The sequence below is a fragment of the Syngnathus acus genome, chromosome 24 (genome assembly GCF_901709675.1).
Source record: "Syngnathus acus chromosome 24, fSynAcu1.2, whole genome shotgun sequence".
NCBI classification, from domain to species: Eukaryota; Metazoa; Chordata; class Actinopteri; order Syngnathiformes; family Syngnathidae; genus Syngnathus; species Syngnathus acus.
Window position 1 is genome coordinate 7,898,754 of NC_051108.1, and position 22,844 is coordinate 7,921,597.

The following is a 22,844-nucleotide window of genomic DNA, read 5'->3' on the forward strand; positions in this document are numbered from 1 at the left end:
TCTTTGCCAGTAGTTGGTGCTCCACAAGAACACTTGTGTTCTATAAAAACTTTATAAAAGCTTTATCAAGTTATTTAGTGTCACAAATATATTCATTTACATCTAATGAAAATAAAACACAGAGTGGACAAATGGCACAAGACAACCAGTGAACTCATGCACATGCACAGTCTTCACATTTTTTGTAACAGAAATTGGTTAGGAACTTGGCTTCTAGAAAGTACATTTTTATTATCTAATATCAAGTTCACCTTTGGAACTATCTACAGTACTGAAATCATTTTTGTATTGTTTACTTGAATGTTTTGTTTGTCTGTTGACCAATTGGGTGTAATATGTCTTGTCACCGTGGGATAGTAGGAAACGCAATTTCGATCTCTTTGTATGTCTTGACGTGAAGATATTGACAATAAAGCAGACTTTGACTTTCTGTGATTTTCTTTCTTGAGATGCATTGGGGGGGTGTTCTTCTCAACTGTGGACGCACATTTCAGCAGAATTATTTGAATTTGTTTCAGTCCGTCTTTGGTTCCGGTTTCCAGAAGCAAAATAAAAGTAATTCAATGACACAAGGAACAAGATCTACAACCGGGGTACGGCGTTCAGTATTTACAACAATCATTTTAAATGCCATAATCCCAGATTTTTTAAATGAACGAGACACCAAGTGAAGCCAGAGCGCTTTTTTTTCCTTCATCTGATCTACAGTTAATGGAGTTCAAACACTATGTAAAAAAGTCTTGAGCTGTAGCGTCTCTTCAACGGACAACCTATCGTGGTAAAAACTTAGTCCAGTCAGCAGCTCCACATCACGGACGCGAGCCGCGTGCAGCTGGATCCATTCCTCCATCCATCTTAAATCTGAGGAGGTCTACAGATCAACGGGAAGGTGACCAATTTTAGAGGAGGAGCCAGCGAAGCGTCTTAACCACGTATCGGTGGTGTTACTCACGGAGCAGGTGTCGGTGTATTCCGCTCTGTGTGGGAGGATGAAGGACTTGACCATGAGAGGACCATTGCAGTTCCCAGAATCAAAGGTAGAATTCTTACAACTGGTCAGGATCACGAAAAAATGCGATGGCGTCGTGGCCTCATTTCTGGAGAAATATAAGATCATGTCAATCCAGCACATTATTACACAGCCAATTTGTGATGGACTTACGGCGCAAGGCTCTTGAAGGCGTCAACTTTTCCATCATAATCGTCATCAAATATTGGACCACTCATGACCTTGACTCCATTCATCTGCTTTGAATACTTTGGAAGCATGACACCATGGAAGTACTCCCAAATATCTGATGGAAGACAAAATGCACACAAAAATATTATATTTTATGTACAACGCTCATTATGTCGGACCTGACATGCAGGATCCCAAATCAGCCACTTGAGGGCAGCATCTGCAACAGTGAGGCCCCAAATAGTCAAAGTCCTCCTGCAGGGAGTGAGTCAATTTTCCATTGTGGTGGGTGGTCCCAAAGAAAACATTTGCCTTCCTAATGTGTTCATCACGCAGCAGACATTTCAACAAAAGCATTATGGGTGGAGAAAAAAATACAGCAGAAAAAAAAAAAGCAGAAGACTTGAAAGACTAAATTAAAAAGAAAAACAATCCTGATATTACCATTCACATCTAAAAACTGCCATCAGATATGTTTGCAGATACAAATATCTCACTTTTAAATTCGGGGAACATTGGCACCATGTTGCTGGAGATGAGTGAGTCTGCTGCTCCTTGTTTGTTATTCAGGTCTTTTGGAAGAAAAGAAGCAAGAGATGCAAATAATACGTTAGCAATACACACGACAGTGAACAATTTAACAATCGTGCTACAATATTGCTTTGGCGCATGTTAATCATGCCAAGGAAACCTCAAGTGATTGAAGCAGCTTTATTTAGCCAAAAATAGTCCTTTGCCGCCACCACTCAATTTCTCACGGATTTTGCGTCTTGATATACTTTTGGTCTTAATTTGGATGTGAGTGCTAACTGGAGCCAAGCGGGGATTCAATGAGAATGCAAAAAATGCACATTGGATTCCACGCAGGCTTTAGCATGGTTATTCTTATCTGACAATAAAGTGTCACCACGGTTACTACAGTTTCATTTTACACGATAATGCAGTTCTGAAAGATGTCAGCTTCAATTCATGGGATGAAGAGCTGTGACCATCATGCTCACACTCACAGGGGGGGTAGAGCAGGCCCTGGGTGTTGTCATTGGCGCACATCTGGCAGGTGGCTGCTGGTATGCGGACGTCTTTGCGAATACACGCCTCGAAATTTGGGTCCAGAGGTATCGCGCTGACCTGAAAAAGCAAATGGGTCAGGAGTCAGGCGGAGTTTCAGGACAGCGGTTCACAGCACCGAGGGCGTTGCCGAAGCTCGCTTGGCTCGACTGTGTGTCATTCAGGGCATTGCACTCTTTCTGTTTGCTCTCCAATTGTTACATTTATTATTAACCCACAGTTGTACAAGTGTGGAATTGCACTTTGCTGGCCTTTTCCTATCATTTTTCATGCACAACAGTTTAGCAACAGCAATGAGCTATTCAAGTATGCAAGCCGTGACACTATGACGACAGAATTGCTAGCCAGTATCCCATCAAAATGATTCCAAGAGATTATTTTCGGCTCAAATGACCACACATTTGGCTTTTAAGCTGTCAGACAGCAGCTAAACATTACCACCACTTAATTTGACTCTTGCCCAGAATAGAAAACAACTGTGAGTTGGCTTCCTTCGGACTAAAGAAGCAAACAAGAGGCAACGAGGCTCAAAATATCTCACGGAGTGAGCGTCAACACGACCGACGTACAGTAGCTGAGGATACACAAGAAGGCTTAGTGTCATTAATACGTGGGTGGTTTGTTTAAAATGTCGAAGCTCCCTTTTAGAGAGCCTGCACAGATACTTGTTGAGGGGGGTTAGGGTCACGCTCACTGGGGTTCGAAACAACATTACAAGCTCATACAAAGTAGACATGGAACTGACAAGACCACTTAAGTCCACTAAAAGGCAGAGGTGACCAAAAATTTTACGAAGCTTTGTTAAGGAACAAAATTGTAGAAACGTTAATTTATAATAGTTTAATAAAAAAGCTCATATATTATACGGGCTCATTACTCATAGGAAAACTCTTCAGAATCAGAAGACCAATTTCAAAAAGTCGTTTTGACTGTTTCTTATGTAATATTTTTTTTAGATGGCAAATATTTGGCTGCTAGCCAGAAATATTTTGCTGTGTCTGGTGTGATTTTTGATAGGACTCATTTTTTGACAACAACAACTAATGTAGGAATTCAAATTTAGTGTGATGCATTTGTATACTGTAAATACTGAACGAATGGGAAAAATAAATCAATTCTCTGCCTGAGATCACCGTTTACACACATTGACAACCCTAGTTGTGCCAACACCGTCATGGAGATCACTAAGAACATCTTAGTTAAAGTTAAAGTCCCAATGATCGTCACACACACATCTGGGTGTGGTGAAATTTGTCCTCTGCATTTAACCCATCCCCATGTGATTTTGATCCATCCCCTGGGGGAGAGGGGAGCAGTGAGCAGCAGCGGTGCCGCGCTCGGGAATCATTTGGTGATCTAACCCCCCAATTCCAACCCTTAATGCTGAGTGCCAAGCAGGGAGGCAATGGGTCCCATTTTTATAGTCTTTGGTATGACCCGGCCAGGGTTTGAACCCACAACCTTCCAGTCTCAGGGCGGACACTCTACCACTAGGCCACTGAGCTCTTAGGCCAGGAATTCAAAAAGGTCAAGTCGAACCCTCATTGAGTCCTCTTCCAAACCCACATCACTAACTAGCCGAGGCTATGTTTAGGGATGAAAGACTCACCAGTTTTGGGATGTTATACGCCACCCAGAGAGCCATGTGACGGTCTTGGCTGTAGCCTGTGATGTAGCTGGACTGGTGAAGTAGACAAAAAGTCGCATCCGCTTGGACAACACTTGGCACACCGAAGGGATGGTGGAGGCGACGTAACCTAGATTTGACGACTACGATAGAAATGGCAAACATTAAAACTTGAATTATTTCGATTAGCTTCATAATGTCTTCTGAATGCTATCTGTAGATTATTTTGTTCTTGAATCGCTTCGACATTGTTCCTTGACAGCAAATAGGTGAGTTTTTCAGCATATTACTACAAAATGTTTCAACTACAACAGCCACCTTTATTCACTCACGCACACACAAATCTTGGGGTTTGGATTACAAAATGCAATGACAAAATAGTTCCTCAAAATGAAGAGAAAAAAAAGAAGAAGCTAACTGCAGGGGTTGGCTCCCATTCATTTGGAAAAACATTATTATAACATAGCTGTTGCCACAAAGCTGAACTACTCCAATAAAATGCCTAAAAATACAACCCATGCTGGCACTCCAAACTATGAATCCACTCCATGCGTGCAAACCACACGTATGAGTTCTCCTTTAAACAAAAATAAATACATAAATAAAAAGACACTCACTGGCATTTGGAAGCATGCTTTCTGTGTCTTCACCCTGGTAATAAAGTTGAGAAATATTTCACGGTGTAAATGGCATGATAACAGCATTGAGTGGAAGGAAACAAAACTTACGCCGGTTCCTTCTTTGAGTGGGTTGCATGAGCAGTTAAAGTTGACAAGTGGGTCGGGGTCAGCGGCGTCGCAGGGCGTGTCGTGGGAGAGCTGCGCAGGGTGAACGGGAAAGTGGACGGGATCCCAGAGGAGGTGATTCAGACTTCCATGTGTACCGTTGTTCGGAGCGGGAGAGATGCCGAGAAGATCTGTAGGGAGGGTTACGATAATTTCAAATATCTCAACAAAGCTTGAGACAATTTTTATAATTGTGCCACTTACCACACATGAGATTATACAATTCAATGTTCTCAAAGGGAGCCACAACTGTGCCATTTTGAAATCCTGGACCGTGACCAATGAAGATTGCCTGGAAAGAACATACGTCTTCAAATTTGAAGCTCATGCCGTTGGTCGTAAATCTAACTAAGGACTATCTTTAGTCTGTGAGGTCCTATTCAAATGGAAATAAAATAACCAGGGTATTCCAGTTCCAGGAAAGTCAACATAAGGATGTGGAACCCCGCCTAAATATTGCGTCCTGAAATCCTATCTGACTGATGTCTTCTCATTTATCAACATCAGTGGCCTTGACTTAAACTTGCTAAATCTCATATGCTTCTTTTAAACAGGATGCAAAGTGACTAACATCCTGCTTTTGTCTCACCTGCATGTTAGTGAAAAGGTTATCGGAGCCATGGAAACCGCCCGAACAGTACTTGATTTCCTTGCGGTCTCTGCGCACAATGAAATAAACAAAAAAAAGCATAATTGAAAACAGTCATACATTCATTTTATGTTTAATCCGAATGAATGATGATTTACAGCGCTGTCTGCCAGCCTTCCTTCATGTACAGGTGTCCTCTCTCTATCCTCACATTGTTGGCAAAATGAAAGCGTTTGGGGAGGTTCTCTTTAAGGTACGCCCTCATTGGCTGCGCGGGAGTCCTGCACTTGAAAACAGACACAGAGCAGGCAGGATCAACACATGGCCGGCTCGTTTGACACCGAGCCAAGCTAGCAGATAATCGTTCCATCCACTTATATCAATACAATAAGTCACGTTTGGAATTCTCTGCATACCGACAGGTTCTTCACCAGGCCCTCATAGTCGACTGTGGGAAAAAAAACAAAAAGGGGGCAGTGAGGGAAATGTCAGGGGTCCCGTTGGGAGGATGGAAAGTCGGTTGTTAGGAACTCACAGGAAAAGAAGTCGACTGGCAGCCGGATGGGTCTAATACGAGCGGCCGCGCCTTGTACGACCGTGAAGTCGTCTGTGTCGTTCAGGTAGGTTGACACAAATGCTGCTCTTTCACATGTTGCTTCTTCCATGCCTGGAAAAACACACACATAGTTCGGTTTATAATACATAATCCACAAGTTATGTTTTCATAGTCATTCATTCATTCTGGTTGCTCATCTTGTGAATCCAAGCAAAGCCACGCTTATTCTCAACTCACCGTGATCCGATACGATGATTAGGTTGACGCAGTGAAGCAAGTTCCTGTGCATCAAACCGTCCATTAACATCCCCATGATTCGGTCCACATTCTTCAGGGCCTCAATGACCTGGAGAACAAATTGTTACATTTTATCGATTAATCGACAATAATTGGTTAATAAGAGTAATGGAGAAAAGCGGGTTTTGTAATACACTTTAATATTTATATTCATATTTATTAATATTTTAATATTTTATTAATATTTTTATCCAATTATTCAATTAATCTACCGTATTTTCCGCCCTAAAAGGCGCACCTAAAAACCTAAAATTTTCTCAAAAGCTGACCAGTGCGCCTTATATATGGATCAATTGATGAATTTGTTGATCCATACTGGTTGTACACAGTGCTCTGCCAAAATGTTTCAGTACGTTTTAGTACGACTAGTAAATTACAAGGTCGCATCGCTTCCCAACATTACGGTAACTGTAGTCAGGGGGCGTCACCGAATAGCTGTTGTACCCGCGAGGCTATTTCATTTCAAAATAGGCTGCTCCGTTAATGTTTCGAGTAAATTTACGGATTGATATGGAAGGGAAACATAGGTAAGCAGTACCAATGTGTTAGATCGAACTTTAGTCAGTTCCGATCATTTTATAGGAGATCGGTTGAGAAACGCGATTGTTTACACTCTGCTGAGGCTCATGGGAGATTGCGAGCTGAGGCTCGTGGGACTTTGCGGATGGCTAATGCTATAACGATAGCTACGTACCAGGCTATTTCATGTCAAAATAGGCTGCTCTGTTAATGTTTCGAGTAAATCTACGGATCGATATGGAAGGGAAACATAGGTAAGTAGTACCAATGCGTTAGATCGAACTTTAGTCAGTTCCGATCATTTTATAGGAGATCGTTTGAGAAACGCGATTGTTTACAGAGGGCTCGTTGGTTATTTGGCTAGTGGATGCATACCGCAACCCTAGTCAACCTCAGTTTGTTGCAGTATAGCTTCTATTTTATGCGCCTTATAATCCGGTGCGCCAAATACGGTAATTGATAGAATGTAGTTACAAATAAAAAAATAAATGCTTTAGATAATTCCAAAGCTGCTTGATAGGTTTGAAGTCAGGGATCCTGCAACATTCCTTTTCCGACTTTACATTTCTGTGACCTGTTAAGACAAAGCTTTACTTGGCTGCTTTCTGGTCCATAGCGATGCCCGGATGAGTCAGGCTCCTCCAGGTACAAAGTGTAAAAGTCAGGTCTATAGAAAACAAGTAAATAAAAAAGTAGAACAAAAAAAAAATCACATTCAGTCTCACTGAAGATAGCCTGGTGGGATTGTATGTACAAAAAAATAAATAAATACCGTTCTCCTTGTGCTAAATCCAGCCACTCAAAAAGCGTCAACACTCTGGACTCAAAAGTGGTGCTTCTATGCAGAGAAATCAGCACAAGTAAATTTAGTCTGACTCGAGTCAAGTCACATGATCGGTGCCTCATTGTATAAACAGTGCCACTCTTACCTATTATAGATTTTGTAGAAATCTGGAAACTTGCCATTGATGGCCACATCTGAACCGGGCCAGAAGAAAGTTCCTGCTTTCAATTTGTGCCTCATGGCAGTGATCCAGATCTGGAGATCAAACAAGACATACAGATGAGATAAACACAATTACAAACCAGATTCGGTTGAAGTTGGAAAACTGCGTAAAATGTAAATAAAAACAAAATACAGTGGAGCCTCGGTTTTCGACCACGATCCGTTCCAGAAGGCTGTTCGAGAAGTGAATCATTCGAATTACGAATCATGTTTTCCCATTACAAATAATGGAAAATTTTTTAATCCGTTCCAAGCCAAAAAATGTTTTTTTAAAGCATTTTTTCATCATTTTACACCATAAACTGCATGAATAAGTGTGTAGATAATGTATAAATAAGTAATATAAATAATAAACTGAATTAATAGAGTAGGCTAGGCTGGGGAATGTATTGCCATATCTGTAGCAACTCGCTTGTGTGTTTCATTCTAATAGTAAAATATATCTTTTTAAATTGTGAGGGAAAAGAAAGCACAACAAAGAGCAAAGGAGCACAGTTGCCCCTCTCGCAACATCACTTCCTTTAAGAGCGTCTTTGTTTTTCAGGATCGAGCTTATTATCGATTTTGCCATGCAAAACCCCGCGCCAACTCTGACACGCACACCGGACTCATATTTTGCGATTAATTCTTTTTTAAATTCAACCGTTTTGCGCACTTTCCTCTTTTCGCCATGATCAGCTTTACTGCTCCCACTTGCTTCCTTTGGAGGCATGATTAGAGTTGATGCAATCCTCAGAGTAACGAGAATGTAATAACGAATGGAGTCAGTTGGCATGCGGGTCCTCTCGGCTCATCTCGCGAGGTTCGACAACCGAAATTTCGTCCGACATCCGAAGCAAAAAAATCTCGAATTTTTTGTTCGAATACCGATTTGTTCGAGAACTGGGACGTTCGAAAACCGAGGCTCCACTGTACAACGACTTGAAAATCCTTCTCAACCCATATTCAATTGAATACACTCCAAAGACAACATATTTAATGTTCAAACTGATAAACTTAATTGTTTTTTACCAAATAATAATTAACTTAGAATATCATGGCTGCAACACGTCCAGTAGAAGTTGGGAAAGGTGGCAAAAACTACTGAGAAAGCTGAGAAAAGCTCATGTCAAGTCAAGTCAAGTTTATTTGTATAGCCCTAAATCACAAGCAGTCTCAAAGGGCTTCACATAGACAAAAGTTGACAATTATTCTCAAAGCATCCCCTGATCTTAAGCTCCCAAAAGGGCAAGGAAAAACTCAAAACAATCAATTACTACTTCTTTATCAACTCATCAATTACCTAGTTGGAACATCCCACATGTGATCAGGCTAATTGGGAACAGGTGGGTACCATGATTGGTTATAAAAGGAGCCTCCCCAAACATGCTCAGTCATTCACAAGCAAGGATGGGGCAAGGTTCACCACTTAGTCCACAACTGCGTTAGAAAATAGTTGAACAGTTTAAGAACAACATTTCTCAAAGCAAAATTGCAAGGGATTTAGGGGTTTCAACATCTGCGGTCCATAATATTATCAAAAGGTTCAGAGAATCTGGTGAAAATCACTGCACGTAAGCGCCATGGCCGGAAACCGGGACCTTCGATCCCTCAGACGGCACTGCCTTAAAAACCGACATGAGTGTGTAAAGGATATTACCAAATGGGCTCAGGAAAACTTCAGAAAACCACTGTCAGTAAATACAGTTCGTCACTACATCAGTAAGTGCGGGTTAAAACTCTACCATGCAAAGCAAAAGCCGTTTATGAACAACATCCAGAAACGCCGCCGGGTTCTCTGGGCCCGAGCTCATGTAAAATGGACTGATGCACAATGGAAAAGTGTTTTGTGGTCTGATGAGTCCACTTTTCAAATTGTTTTTGGAAACACTGGACGTTGTGTCCTCCGGACCAAAGAGGAAGCGGACTATCCGGATTGTTATCAACGCAAAGTTCAAAAGCCAGCATCTGTGATGGTATGGGGGTGCATTAGTTCCCATGGCATGGGTGACTTACATTTCTGTGAAGGCAACATAAATGCTGAAAAGTACATACAGATTTTGGAGCAACATATGCTGCCATCCAAGCGATGTCTTTTTCATGGACGCCGCTGCTTATTTCAGCAAGATAATGCCAAGCCACATTCTGCACGTGTTACAACAACGTGGCTTCGAAGTAAAAGAGTCCAGGTTCTCCCCTGGCCCGCTTGCAGTCCAGACCTGTCTCACATTGAAAATGTGTGGCGCATTATGAAGTGTAAAATACGACAGGGAAGACCCCAGACTGTTGAACAACTGAAGCGGTTCATCAAGCAAGAATGGGAAAGAATTCCACATGAGAAGCTAAGAGAATTAGTCTCCTCTCTTCCAAAACGTTTGAGTGTTATTAAAAGGAAAGGTGATTTAACGAAGTGGTAAACATGCCCTTTCCCAACTTCTACTGCATGTGTTGCAGCCATGAAAGTTAATTATTATTTGAAAAATTAAATAAAGTTCATGAGTTTGAGCATTAAATATGTTGTCTTTGTAGTGTATTCAATTGAATATAGGTTGAAAAGGATTTTCAAATCATTGCATTTTGTTTTTATTTACATTTTACACGATTTCCCAACTTCAACCGAACCCGGTTTGTACATCAAAACATGATGGCTGCACACTTTTACTTACTGGCTCTCCTTGGTACCATTTAGAGTTGTATTTCTCCTCAGTTTTCAAGCTGAAGAATGCATTCTGGTTTACGTCGAACATTTTATTGTCAACTATCCCGTGGGACTCTGGGTAAAGGCCCTGCAGCAAGGAAATAATAGTTGTCGAGACCTCGCTTCAACATATATTACTGTTATTTAAAGTTAGTCTTAGATAATAGCCAAGTAGGCAAAGAGAAATTTTGAATATAACAAATTTTACAACCGTTAATAATTACACAACAAATGAACAACCAACAGAGCAACAACAGTTGCCTTGGAGAAAAACTATGAGAGGTTGTAGAATTAATCCCGTTCCGGTCCATACCTGCATATGTAGTGCAAGTCTACACAGGCCACCATTCAACATCTTTTGATGAAGGGAAGTAAGCTCTTAGGGTTAATAATTGCCCCCTATATTAAAGTCAAGTCAATATTTACATGTAGAACCTCAAAGTGTCAAAGTGCAAGATTAAGGGTGTATTCAGACCTGACTGTTTGGTCTGCTTTAAACGGACCAGGGTTTGATTGGAACGCTGGTCCGGACCTTTTGTGTAGGTGTGAATACACGCAAACGAATCCTCCATCCATCCATCCATCCATCCATCCATCCATCCATCTTCTTCCGCTTATCCGGGGTCGGGTCGCGGGGGCAGCAGCTTCAGGAGGGACTCCCAGACTTCCCTCTCCCCAGCCACTTCATCTAGCTCATCCCGGGGGATCCCAAGGCGTTCCCAGGCCAGCCGAGAGACATAGTCTCTCCAGCGCGTCCTGGGTCGTCCCCGGGGTCTCCTACCGGTGGGACATGCCCGGAACACCTCCCCAGGGAGGCGTCCAGGAGGCATCCTGATGAGATGCCCGAGCCACCTCATCTGGCTCCTCTCAACGTGGAGGAGTAGCGACTCTACTCCGAGTCTCTCCCGGATGACCGAACTTCTCACCCTATCTCTAAGGGAGAGCCCGGACATCCTGCGGAGAAAACTCATTTCGGCCGCTTGTATCCGGGATCTCGTTCTTTCGGTCACGACCCATAGCTCGTGACCATAGGTGAGGGTAGGACCGTAAATCGACCGGTAAATTGAGAGCTTTGCCTTTTGGCTCAGCTCTCTCTTTACCACGACGGACCGGTACAGAGTCCGCATTACTGCCGACGCTGCACCGATCCGCCTGTCGATCTCGCGCTCCATCCTCCCCTCACTCGTGAACAAGACCCCAAGGTACTTAAACTCCTCCACTTGGGGCAGGATCTCATCCCCGATCCGGAGAGGGCATTCCACCCTTTTCCGATCGAGGACCATGGACTCGGATTTGGAGGTGCTGACCCTCATCCCGACCGCTTCACACTCGGCTGCGAACCGCTCCAGTGAGAGCTGGAGATCACGGCCTGAAGAAGCCAACAGCACAACGTCGTCTGTAAAAAGCAGAGACGCGATGCTGAGGTCCCCAAACCGGACACCCTCAACGCCTCGGCTGCACCTAGAAATTCTGTCCATAAAAATTATGAACAGAATCGGTGACAAAGGGCAGCCTTGGCGGATTCCAACCCTTACTGGGAACGAATCCGACTTACTGCCGGAAATGCGGACCAAACTCTGGCATCGGTGATACAGGGACCGAACCGCCCTTATCAGTTGGCTCGGTACCCCGTACTCCCGAAGCACCCCCCACAGAACCTCCCGAGGGACACGGTCAAACGCCTTCTCCAAGTCCACAAAACACATGTGGACTGGTTGGCCGAACTCCCATGCACCCTCGAGGATCCTGTTGAGGGTGAAGAGCTGGTCCACTGTTCCACGGCCAGGACGAAAGCCACACTGTTCCTCCTGAATCCGAGGTTCGACCTCCCGACGGACCCTCCTCTCCAGCACCCCTGAATAGACCTTACCAGGGAGGCTGAGGAGTGTAATTCCCCTGTAATTGGAACACACCCTCCGGTCCCCCTTCTTAAAGAGGGGAACCACCACCCCAGTCTGCCAATCCAGAGGCACTGTCCCCGATGTCCACGCGATGCTGTAGAGACGTGTCAGCCATGACAGCCCCACAACATCCAAAGCCCTTAAGAAATCCGGGCGGATCTCATCCACCCCCGGGGCCTTGCCACCGAGGAGTTTTTTAACTACCTCAGTGACTTCAACCCCAGAGATAGGAGAGTCCGCCTCAGAGTCCCCAGGCCCTGCTTCCACAATGGAAGGCGTGTCGGTGGAATTGAGGAGGTCTTCGAAGTATTCTCCCCACCGACACACGACGTCCCGAGTCAAGGTCAGCAGCACGCCATCTCCACTGTAAACAGTGTTGACGTTGCACTGCTTCCCCCTCCTGAGACGCCGGATGGTGGACCAGAATTTCCTCGAAGCCGTCCGGAAGTCATTCTCCATGGCCTCGCCAAACTCCTCCCACGCCCGGGTTTTTGCCTCAGCAACCGCCGAAGCCGCGTTCCGCTTGGCCACCCGGTACCTGTCAGCTGCCTCCGGAGTCCCGCAGGCCAAAACGGCCCGATAGGACTCCTTCTTCAGCTTGACGGCATCCCTTACCGCCGGTGTCCACCAGCGGGTTCGGGGATTGCCGCCACGACAGGCACCAATGACCTTACGGCCACAGCTCCGGTCGGCCGCCTCAACAATGGAGGCGCGGAACAAGGTCCACTCGGACTCAATGTCCCCCGCCTCCCCCGGGACGTGGGAAAAGCTCTGCCGGAGGTGGGAGTTGAAGCTCTTCCTGACAGGGGATTCCGCCAGACGTTCCCAGCAGACCCTCACAGAACGTTTGGGTCTGCCAGGTCGGACCGGCATCTTCCCCCACCATCGGAGCCAACCCACCACCAGGTGGTGATCAGTTGACAGCTCCGCCCCTCTCTTCGCCCGAGTGTCCAAAACATCCGGCCGCAAATCCGATGACACGACTACAAAGTCGATCATCGAACTGCGGCCTAGGGTGTCCTGGTGCCAAGTGCACACATGGACACCCTTATGTTTGAACATGGTGTTCATTATAGAAAATCCGTGTCGAGCACAGAAGTCCAATAATAGAACACCGCTCGGGTTCAGATCGGGGGGGCCGTTCCTCCCAATCACGCCCTTCCAGGTCTCACTGTCATTGCCCATGTGAGCATTGAAGTCACCCAGTAGAACGATGGAGTCCCCAGAAGGAGCGCCCTCCAGCACTTCCTCCAGGGACTCCAAAAAGGGTGGGTACTCTGAGCTGCCGTTTGGTGCATAGACACAAACAACAGTCAGGACCCGTCCCCCCACCCGAAGGCGGAGGGAGGCTACCCTCTCGTTCACCGGGATGAACCCCAATGTGCAGGCGCCCAGCCGGGGGGCAATAAGTATACCCACACCTGCTCGACGCCTCTCACCGTGGGCAACTCCAGAGTGGAAGAGAGTCCAGCCCCTCTCGAGAGGGCTTGTACCGGAACCCAAACTGTGCGTGGAGGCAAGTCCGACTATATCTAGTCGGAACTTTTTTGCCTCGCACACCAGCTCGGGCTCCTTTCCAGCCAGAGAGGTGACATTCCATGTCCCAAGAGCCAGCTTCTGCAGCCGGGGATCAGACCGCCAAGGTCCCTGCCTTTGGCCGCCGCCCAGCTTGCAATGCACCCGACCCCTTTGGCCCCTCCCACAGGTGGTGAGCCCATGGGAAGGCAAACGAATCCTGATGCGGATTAAAGAAATGGACCGAGACCCACTTTTTCCAAGTGGTCTCGGTTTGCTTCCAAACGAACTCTGGTGCGGTTCGCTTCAGGTGTGAATACAAACAGCGAAGATCCGCACCAACAGCACAAATATGCAGAGCAGGAACGCAGCGCGTAGGACTCGTATGTTTTCCTCCATTTCTGGGTCTGTGCTCTGTGTGCCGCCCTGGTCATTGTTGTCCAATGGGAGCGCAGATCGTCACAAGCATGCATGTGTATACAGTAATCCCTCGTTTATCGCTGATAATTGGTTCCAAGACCACCCGCGATAGGGGAAAATCCGCGATGTAGAGAAAATATATTGTTACAATATCCATAAAATACTTTTATGGACCTTTATTGTATTTTATTGTATTTTTAAACACTGTGTATCGTACTTTTAAATGTTTTTGTTTTCTTAAACACTTTAGTAAACATTTTAAAGTCAAACTGATTTTCATAAACGTTCTTTGTTTAAATAGGACGATAAAAAAAAAGAGTAAATATATTGTTACAATATCTGCGCAAGAATTTTATGAACCTTTACTGTAGTTTTATATACTTTATTGTTTTTTAAACACTTTTTTGTATTTTGAAACACTTTTGTAAATTTTTTAAAGTCAAGCTGACTTGCAGAAACATTCTTATTTATTTAAATAAATAAGAAAAGAAATACGAGTAAATATATTGTTACAATAACACACACAAGACTTTTATTAACCTTTTTTGAAGTGTAAACGTGTCTGGCGCCTCTATGCTCTTGCCTGCTGGCCGACTGACGTGCCACAGCGGCCCAGCGCGAGCGCGTCCGCAGAAGAATGTTATAATTTTATATTTAAATACTTTATTGTATTTTTAAACATTTAAACAAGTGTAAATGTGTCACGGCTCCGCTCCGCTCTTGCGATGCTGATCTGCTAACACACCCCAGCAGCCCAGCGCGAGGGCATCCGCACATTGCTCAGAGGCACGCCCTGCGCTTAGTACTCATTGCGTCCAGGAAGTAATTTTTTCCTACGTGCGCGGTTACGCTCACCGCCGTCGTCCCGACTGTTTCTGTACGGCGGTGCATTTTTCCTTCGTGCACGGCTGTGACACGTCTCCGCTCACGCCCTGCTGGCCTATGACATCACACGCCCTGCTGGCCTATGGCATCACGCGCCCTCCACGCTAGACCTCTGAGGCGCGCATCACCAATAAGGAACTGTCAGTTCTCACAGTTTTGCCTGTTTTGACACGCACGCCTGCCACCTGATTCTCGTTTGCCTGACCCGCTGTGTTACGAGATGCATGCACGACGCGAGCTCGCTGACCGGCTCGTCATTTTAAAGTGTAAACGTGCAACGGCTCCGTTCTGCTCTTGCCGTGCTGACCGGCTGTCGTGCCCCCGCTGCCCAGCGCGAGGGCACCCGCACAAGACTTTTATAATTTCATGACGGGCAAACAGGACGATCCGATCTGGAGTGACAAGCAGACACGCAGTTCTACTCAGCTTGGCGATCGAGGAGCAGAGACGTGATAGTATGTGTGCAATGAAGTGCAAGTCTGAGGTGCTGCTGATATGATGACGCAGACAGAGTGAATAAAGTGCGGGAGGCTGAGATAAAGTATAGTTAGAACTGCTAAGCCAATCAGCTGCAAGGACACAGATCAACATGTTCCCATTGGCCATTAGTGTCATATGGTCAGACAAAGCCCTACGCTCCAAGTGACGCCCCAAAAAGCCGCGACCATCGGGGAGGGGAGTCGCTGATGGTGTAGGGGTGCACTTGCCTGTCCTGTTGCCTGGCTTGTGTGCTTCATTGCATATGACGCTGTGAATGTGTGTGTGATTTATAAAAAAAAAAAAAAAATCCGCGATGCACCGAATCTATCCGCAATATTTGTTCAAAAAAAAAAAATCTGCGATGGAGTGAGGCCGCGATAGATGAACCGCGAAGTAGCGAGGGATTACTGTACTTCACTTGCAAAATGGACAGTCTGAATAGGAACTGCACCAAACGAAAAAAATTAAGTCCGCTTTTGGTCCGGACTAAAGGACTTTTCTGGTCTGAACACAGCCTACAAGTATCTGATACTGTACAAATTTGATTCCATAATGCATTCATTATTGCAGCACTGAAATCAAATGACTCCAGATTAGGAAATGCAGAACTCAAGTGACATTTAAACTTTTTTTTATCACGGGACACATCATAGTTACGGTTGCCATCATGCAGGCGGTTAGAACAGTGACTAAAAAGAATACGAATAAAAAAGATGAGCTGCGGCAAATTCTCACAGTGACAATTGAGTAGTGGTTTGGGAATGTCTTTGTCGGATACACTGGCCTCATATGTGACGTGGTTGTACCCAAAGCTCCTGCAACACAGCGTTTAACCTCATCAAGACATTTCCAGAACCACAAGACGCCACAGAAATGCAAGTTTGGGCCACTCACCTAACTTGCTGATGACGGGCAGGTGGTCGCCGTGATCTTTTAAATACTTGGCCCGGAAACCGTCCAAGGACACCAGGATGAGGGGCGGCCTGGTGAAACTGAGCAAGAGGCAGCAAGACTGATAAGAATTTAAACATGAAAAGATTTTCCGTGAGGTTTGGTCAAATTCCTGTGGAATAAAAACATAAGACAGAGTGCGACTTTCCGTTGCATATTAAATTATGTAAACACACTCTGTATAAACTAAACTTCCATTTGCTTCCATTTGAGGTTGATTTTCTAGATTTGCTAACACACTTCTAGCCAACAAAGTGAGAAAAGCACATCTGGCGCAAGAAAGTGACAACAGGCTGTTTTGCATAATCTTGCTTCAAGATGTAAAAACACACAGATACACAACATAAGGAAGAAAAACCCCCAACAACCTCATATTCGTTTTTTCCATGTTGCAATGAGTCCTGAGTCATTTGACCAAGTTTCCACAGAGACAGTCATTTTTTTCAAAACTGACAAAAAAAATCACCAAATGATTCCCGAGCGCGGCACCGCTGCTGCTCACTGCTCCCCTCTCCCCCAGGGGATGGATTAAAATTACACGGGGATGGGTTAAATGCAGAGGACAAATTTCACCACACCCAGATGTGTGTGTGACGATCATTGGGACTTTAACTTTAACTTGCAAAACTGAAGGTCACTTTTTCAGAAGACGGAACATCCAGGCAGCGACTAACAATTCTCTTTTGTTTTCCGGAGCCACAAGCTGAGAACGGTCTGCTGACAACAATGGTCGCCACTCACCCACCATACATGTGGGTGTCACCAGTCAATGGTTATTATTATTGACAGAACAACAACATGACTAAACTACTTTAGATAAGAATAAGGGGTCTGGTGTGATCTAAGAGCAACAAGCTCAAATTGGAATACAGCAGTGCCTTGTGATACAAGTTTAGTTTGTTCTGTGACTATAAACATAACTCAAAACAATAAATACTATATAAATAAATAATAATAAAGGTATTTAAATATTTTTTTCCCATTGAAATGAATGGAAATGCCAGAAAAACAGTTTGGTGTTATGATTAATTCAGCAGCTCCTTCTGGTGCCATGCAGACATTATATTGTCTTTCTACCTGTGTTGCTGCACCTTTGTGTGAACTTCAACTGTGAGTAGCATTAAACAGCTTGAGGCCTGTTTTTTTTATTTTATTTTTTTATTTTGGTTGAAAACCTGCCTGCCGAACTATGACTTATTGTGAAGTGAGTTGAATTTACCGCCAACATATCTGGAGAAACTTGTGAGGTCACTTGTATCTCAAGGCAACAATGTGTTATATAAATTGATGGATATGGGTATATATTAAATGACAAAATCAAAGTGCTACCTTGGTGGACACTGTGGCTGCTCACTTCCCACAGGGACGTCCATCTGCAGCCAGTTCACACCATTGTCTGGGGAAAAGAAGGGTCACACTAAATTCCAGCAAACCGATGCAACGTCCAAGAACTCAATATTAACTGTAAACGTAAAGAGTTGTAAATCAATACCAAATCTATTCAGTTGACCTTTTATGGCATTTTTATCTTATCTATTGATTTGTTGTTATTAAACAGGAAAACTCCTTATGTAGAAAACCTTTATCATTACTGCCAACAAGTATTAAAATCTTGCGCAACCACTCCTGGGCTGATTTCTATCGGGTTTTTTTTGTTTGTTTTTTTACTAACCTTTGCTTGATAGCTCTACCTCCTTTGCTCAGATATCAATGAGCATGTTTTATCAGAGTTGGACAAGATCCAAGAAAGATGCACTCTTGCCAAAATATGACTGTGGTGAAGTCAAATTTGTTCCATATGCTTTCCACGCAACACTAAATGTGGAAATATAGAGTCAGTAAATACATACGGCTCGGGTGGTGGCGCAAGTGTTTGCCCCACCCAGCCAGGACGACGACAGCTGCAAACAGCTGAGCTCAGTGAGGCTCGCGTGGACATGTGTCAGGAGATTTGGATCGGAACCTTTTACACAACAGTTCTTCTCGAACCAAAACACGGCAAAACTGCCACAATCTAATTTGGAAATGTTTACGACACACTGCCACAAAGTGACAAATGTCTGAACTGTCTGCTATGGTAATGTGACCCTCCCTTTTGTGGTGCACAGCGGGTTTTGTTAAACAAGGGGACTTTCTAGGAGAAAGACAAAACCCCAAAGGGTCCGTCCCATTTCTAATTTGAATAACCTATCGGATGCTTCAGATTCCTGACATTGATTGTAACACATGCAAGAGGTAATTTTTCGAAACACACTCAAAAAAGAGGTCACAGGCGTGGTATAAAGTGGAAATTATCTTGAGTTTTGACCAATGTACAAACATACCGTCAACGGGACGTTGGTACGCCAATATCAGCGCAAGGAGGAGGATGAGTAAGCAGACAAAGACAACCTGCAAGAGAAAAAAAAAAACTTGAATTCAGACACAAAATGGAGATTAGTTGAATTTTGGGCCCTATTATCATAGACCACCTTATTTACTCAAGATTTGTCTTCACTGAGTATTTAATGTCCTCATCGAAGCCAACATTTAAGAAAATAATAGCCATCAGTTATTTAATTTAGAGTTTCTAATCAATGCCCTCTTTTCCCACAAACGATTTTCACTTTTGGTCTCCTGTAATCTTCCTTAGATGGCTGGCTGCAAGCGGGGGTGGGGCTTTATAATTAGAGGGGATTTTCACAGATCAGTTTATAGAGTCAGAGAGGGTCCTCAAGGTTTGTCATCGCTGCGCTGTGCACCACATCAGGCCTGCCGAGGTTCTTGTGGAGGAAAGCTAGTTGGAAAGAACAAACAGAAGCATCGGCCATCTAGTCATTTTTGTTTATTTTTCCAGTTATTGCATCAATTAATTTAGACTACTCGCGTAATTTTTGTCAGTTCCAAAATCATGTTGAGTCCAACATAATCACATTTAGTGTTCAGTTGATGGTCTTTGAGAATAAATCAGCCACTAGAGAACTATTTTGAGCTAGCTGGAATTCCGCGATAGGTATGAAAATATGCTGCGGTCACGCTGTCTGCCTGCGTGTTGCGAGTTTTACAGCTGTATAGTGTATAATGAAGAGCGTGAGGTGGCTCCTCGGGAATGCCCTTTAGCCCTCTTTGTCTGGCAAAGTAAACAGGCTGCCTACACTTTGGACCACATTTTTCAGGTCGTCTGGGCATTTGGTGGGATTAAATTGTCAAAGTGGGCAGTTGGAAAGACACAGATGTGATCTAAAGAAACAATATGAGCTTATTTTAGTTTGAAAGTCATTGCATTGCTATGAAAAGGACAAGTGAGACATTTTGAAGTCAACATACTGAGCTCCTCCTACGTACCACTCTGAGGTAAAAACAAATAGTCAACATGCAGTTATAGTACGACATGTTTGTACAAGCTAGCGGAATAGAGAAGAAAAAAAGGATTTCTTACAACCATTATGTTAGCCTACTTTTGATACGAGTCTTCAATTTTTTTTTTTTTTGCAAGCTCAGTGCAGTTTAACAAGGACCAGTGTTAGAATTACTAACAGATGCATGGTGGCTGTTACGTACTGGAGGAAGGAGCACATTGTAGTCTGACGTTTGCACACATATGTCTCCCATTAAAACTGTCCGGTGCCATTTTGTTGCATTTAGCTTGGGAAACATTGCAAATGTGAAGAAAATGTAGAATGCACAATTTAACATACTATTTGAATTACATTGGCAGATTGTATACAGTCAAAGCCAGCAATGTAGAGTTGCTCTTTAAAACATAAACAAGACTGTGTTTACAATACAAACGGTTTATCCAAAACCTTGCTTGCCTTCCAGATTTAGCCTGCCCACAAATATTTATGAGTTAGCTTCATTCCAGTAAGAGTAAACAAATGCTGCTATTTATAAAAGTTCCAAAGATGAAAATCAAATGTCCAAACATAAAACTCAGTCAGACAAGATTACAAGTGTGGTCTATTGTGCTTCCTTTTACTGCAGACACACAAAAAGTCATTAAAAAAAGGCTTTCTTTCACTTGAAACTTTACTCTTTGGTATTCTGACCTACCTTTCACCAGCAGCTGGAAAAAGACCCTCACCACTCACCCACACAAGCCCCTTTGACCCTCTCCAGCAGAGTGGGTGGGGGTGGGGGCACTCCTGTCTGCTCAGCTCTGTCTCTTGGCATCAGGGTGAAAACATTTGGTTTCCATGTTCACACACTCACACACAGTTTAAACCATGGTGACAAACGTGTTTGTTTTTGCAGCTATAATGATGATATTTTGCAAGCTGTAGTCTTTTTCATTCAAATTTAGCATGTTGCACGTTTGGAAGACTTTTGGATGTTTTTTAGACATGGCACTAGAAAACACAATCGCTACAAATAGCTCAAGCCAACAAACCCTCCAAAAAATTAACAAGGTCTTGGATGGGGAATATCTATTACGTCATTACAATTAACGCTCCTGGTTCACCCTCCTCCATTATGCTGCTGTCCTAATAGGACCCAAGACCTCAGTGTATCAATATCTCAACCACAATTGACTTTAAACTCTTTGAAAAAGTGAATAATGAGGACATATATTCCAATTTTAAATGTACAGTGGTGCGTAGAAGTAAATTTTCAAAGAAGGCAGTGCAAAAAGGAATGGCCAGTGCGCGTATAGTGTGCAAAACATACCACACAGATAATCTTACAACGCCTGCTTTTCCTCTGCGGCGTCTGCCTCTGACTTTCCGGTTCCGTCGTGACAAACGGGGACGCTGTCTGGTCCTCTCCCTGCTTGTACGCTCCTTCCATGGCGCTCGGCTGTTCAACACACAGGCGCGCTCCAAAACGAGTTGCAGACAGACTGACTACCAGTGTGTGTCCAAAAAGGATGTTTAAAAAAAGTCAGTGCGGATGTGGCCCTGGGTGTGAACGTAGCGCCGCCTTATGATTGTTTTGACGAATGCAAACTTTTTAAAAGTTGAGGGGAGACGCGCAACGTGGGAAGTTCCACTATTTGCACGATGGATAAGAAAAGCGTGTTGTCACGCATAAAGTCGCCTTAATTTGGAGTTTCAAACCTGTGCATTTCTTTTGCTCGCACGAGCAGCTGACATGAACTAAAGGATATCTGAGGCTTGGTCGCTCTCTTGCGGATATACGGGAGTACTGCGACCCGTTGATTCCAGATGTAATAATTCCAAGGTCAAATCTCGTTTTAATGTTGCATTACATTACACACATACCTTTGTGGAAAAGGTCATTTGGTCAAGGCGTGCTAAAAGATTTTTATCTAATGGTCAATGAAAATGCTATTCGTTTTTATGACAAACATCACAGTAACACCAGGCCTAATTATATATTTGTATATAATTTGTACATTTCTTCATCCTACCTGGAATAAAACTAATCACAAGATGGCAGTGTTACCTCGTTGTTAAGCATGATACGACATTAATTTCCCACTCCATCCGAGTTTCCGCAATGATAAAAGAAGCTCAGTGAGAACGCATTACAGTGACGTCAACAGCTGATACGTTTCACTCAAGTTCCCTTCACATCCAACCGCGTCACATGATAACGCGATAATGTGCTGGAATTCCTGATCTTTGATCACGGCCTTTTTGACTTAATACCCTGGTCATCTGCTCTGTTGTTGTCACAATGTGTGCGTGCGTGTGCGTGCGTGTGCGTGTGTGTGTGTGTGTGTTGGGGAGACACACCACTGTTTGGCGCGTACATAAGCAGTGTTCCCCTCACAGCTGTCAACTAGCCTAGCCAAGCAACATATGACATGTGGATGCTACACATACGCCACTTACTGTTCTTGTGTCGTGCTCTTCCCACAAAATGTTTGCCTCTTCTGCTTCATTTGATCAACATCTGAGAAAACCAAATTATGAAACCTTGAGTCATTAAAGATGATTAGTGGACCCTGACTGAGCCCTGACTTTTAAATAATGCACTTGCAAGAGCAGCCGATAGGTCTGCTTAAAGAATTCATCAGCTGACAGTTATAGTCAGCTCCCCTGCATCCCCATGAGGTTCAGTGTAGTCACTAGTAAATCTGCAATGAATTATTCAATCGACGTGTCACAATCCTCAGCACGCTGTATTGAAAGCTTCTGTCAGCTTTGGATTGAGACCACTCGGGTGTCACGGCGCTTCTATTTGCTTCTGTTGTTATCTTCAAAGAATCGTTTCCATATAAACTTTTCTACAACCATAACAGAAATCTAAATTTGCCTGTGGAAGAATCTGTGATGATTCACCAAGCCAGGCCAAGTCGCTTTTGGATAGAGATAGTGTAATGCCCTCCAGATATAAAGAGCTGCAATAAAACTATATGAGTCTGCTAATATAGTAAACATTATTTTATACACAGTCTGGTCTCGAGCAGCTGATAGTTGTTAAACTCGGGTCTAGTAATTCC

General features: G+C 43.9%; 1 protein-coding gene across 3 annotated transcripts; it reads right to left on the reverse strand.

The window, feature by feature from the left end:
• Positions 1–211: 211 nt before the first annotated feature.
• enpp1 (ectonucleotide pyrophosphatase/phosphodiesterase 1) lies at positions 212–21,454 on the reverse strand. 3 transcript variants are annotated; one of them, XM_037244804.1, is made up of 23 exons: positions 21,104–21,453; positions 18,781–18,847; positions 17,786–17,852; positions 16,400–16,497; positions 16,241–16,320; positions 10,273–10,392; positions 7,551–7,660; positions 7,394–7,459; positions 7,216–7,288; positions 6,043–6,151; positions 5,785–5,916; positions 5,666–5,697; positions 5,408–5,535; positions 5,250–5,319; positions 4,865–4,952; positions 4,604–4,791; positions 4,493–4,526; positions 3,858–4,018; positions 2,188–2,308; positions 1,678–1,752; positions 1,163–1,295; positions 953–1,097; positions 212–871 (listed from the first exon to the last, which is right to left on the reverse strand). In XM_037244804.1, exons 1-23 carry the CDS (start codon positions 21,221–21,223, stop codon positions 719–721), a joined length of 2,370 nt encoding a protein of 789 aa, XP_037100699.1. In that variant the 5' UTR covers positions 21,224–21,453; the 3' UTR covers positions 212–718. The 3 variants fall into 3 exon arrangements, with proteins under 3 accessions (XP_037100699.1, XP_037100700.1, XP_037100701.1); XM_037244805.1 differs by lacking the exon at positions 10,273–10,392 and having other exon boundaries at positions 21,104–21,454; XM_037244806.1 differs by lacking the exons at positions 16,241–16,320; positions 16,400–16,497; positions 17,786–17,852; positions 18,781–18,847; positions 21,104–21,453 and adding an exon at positions 13,975–14,231.
• Positions 21,455–22,844: the final 1,390 nt, after the last annotated feature.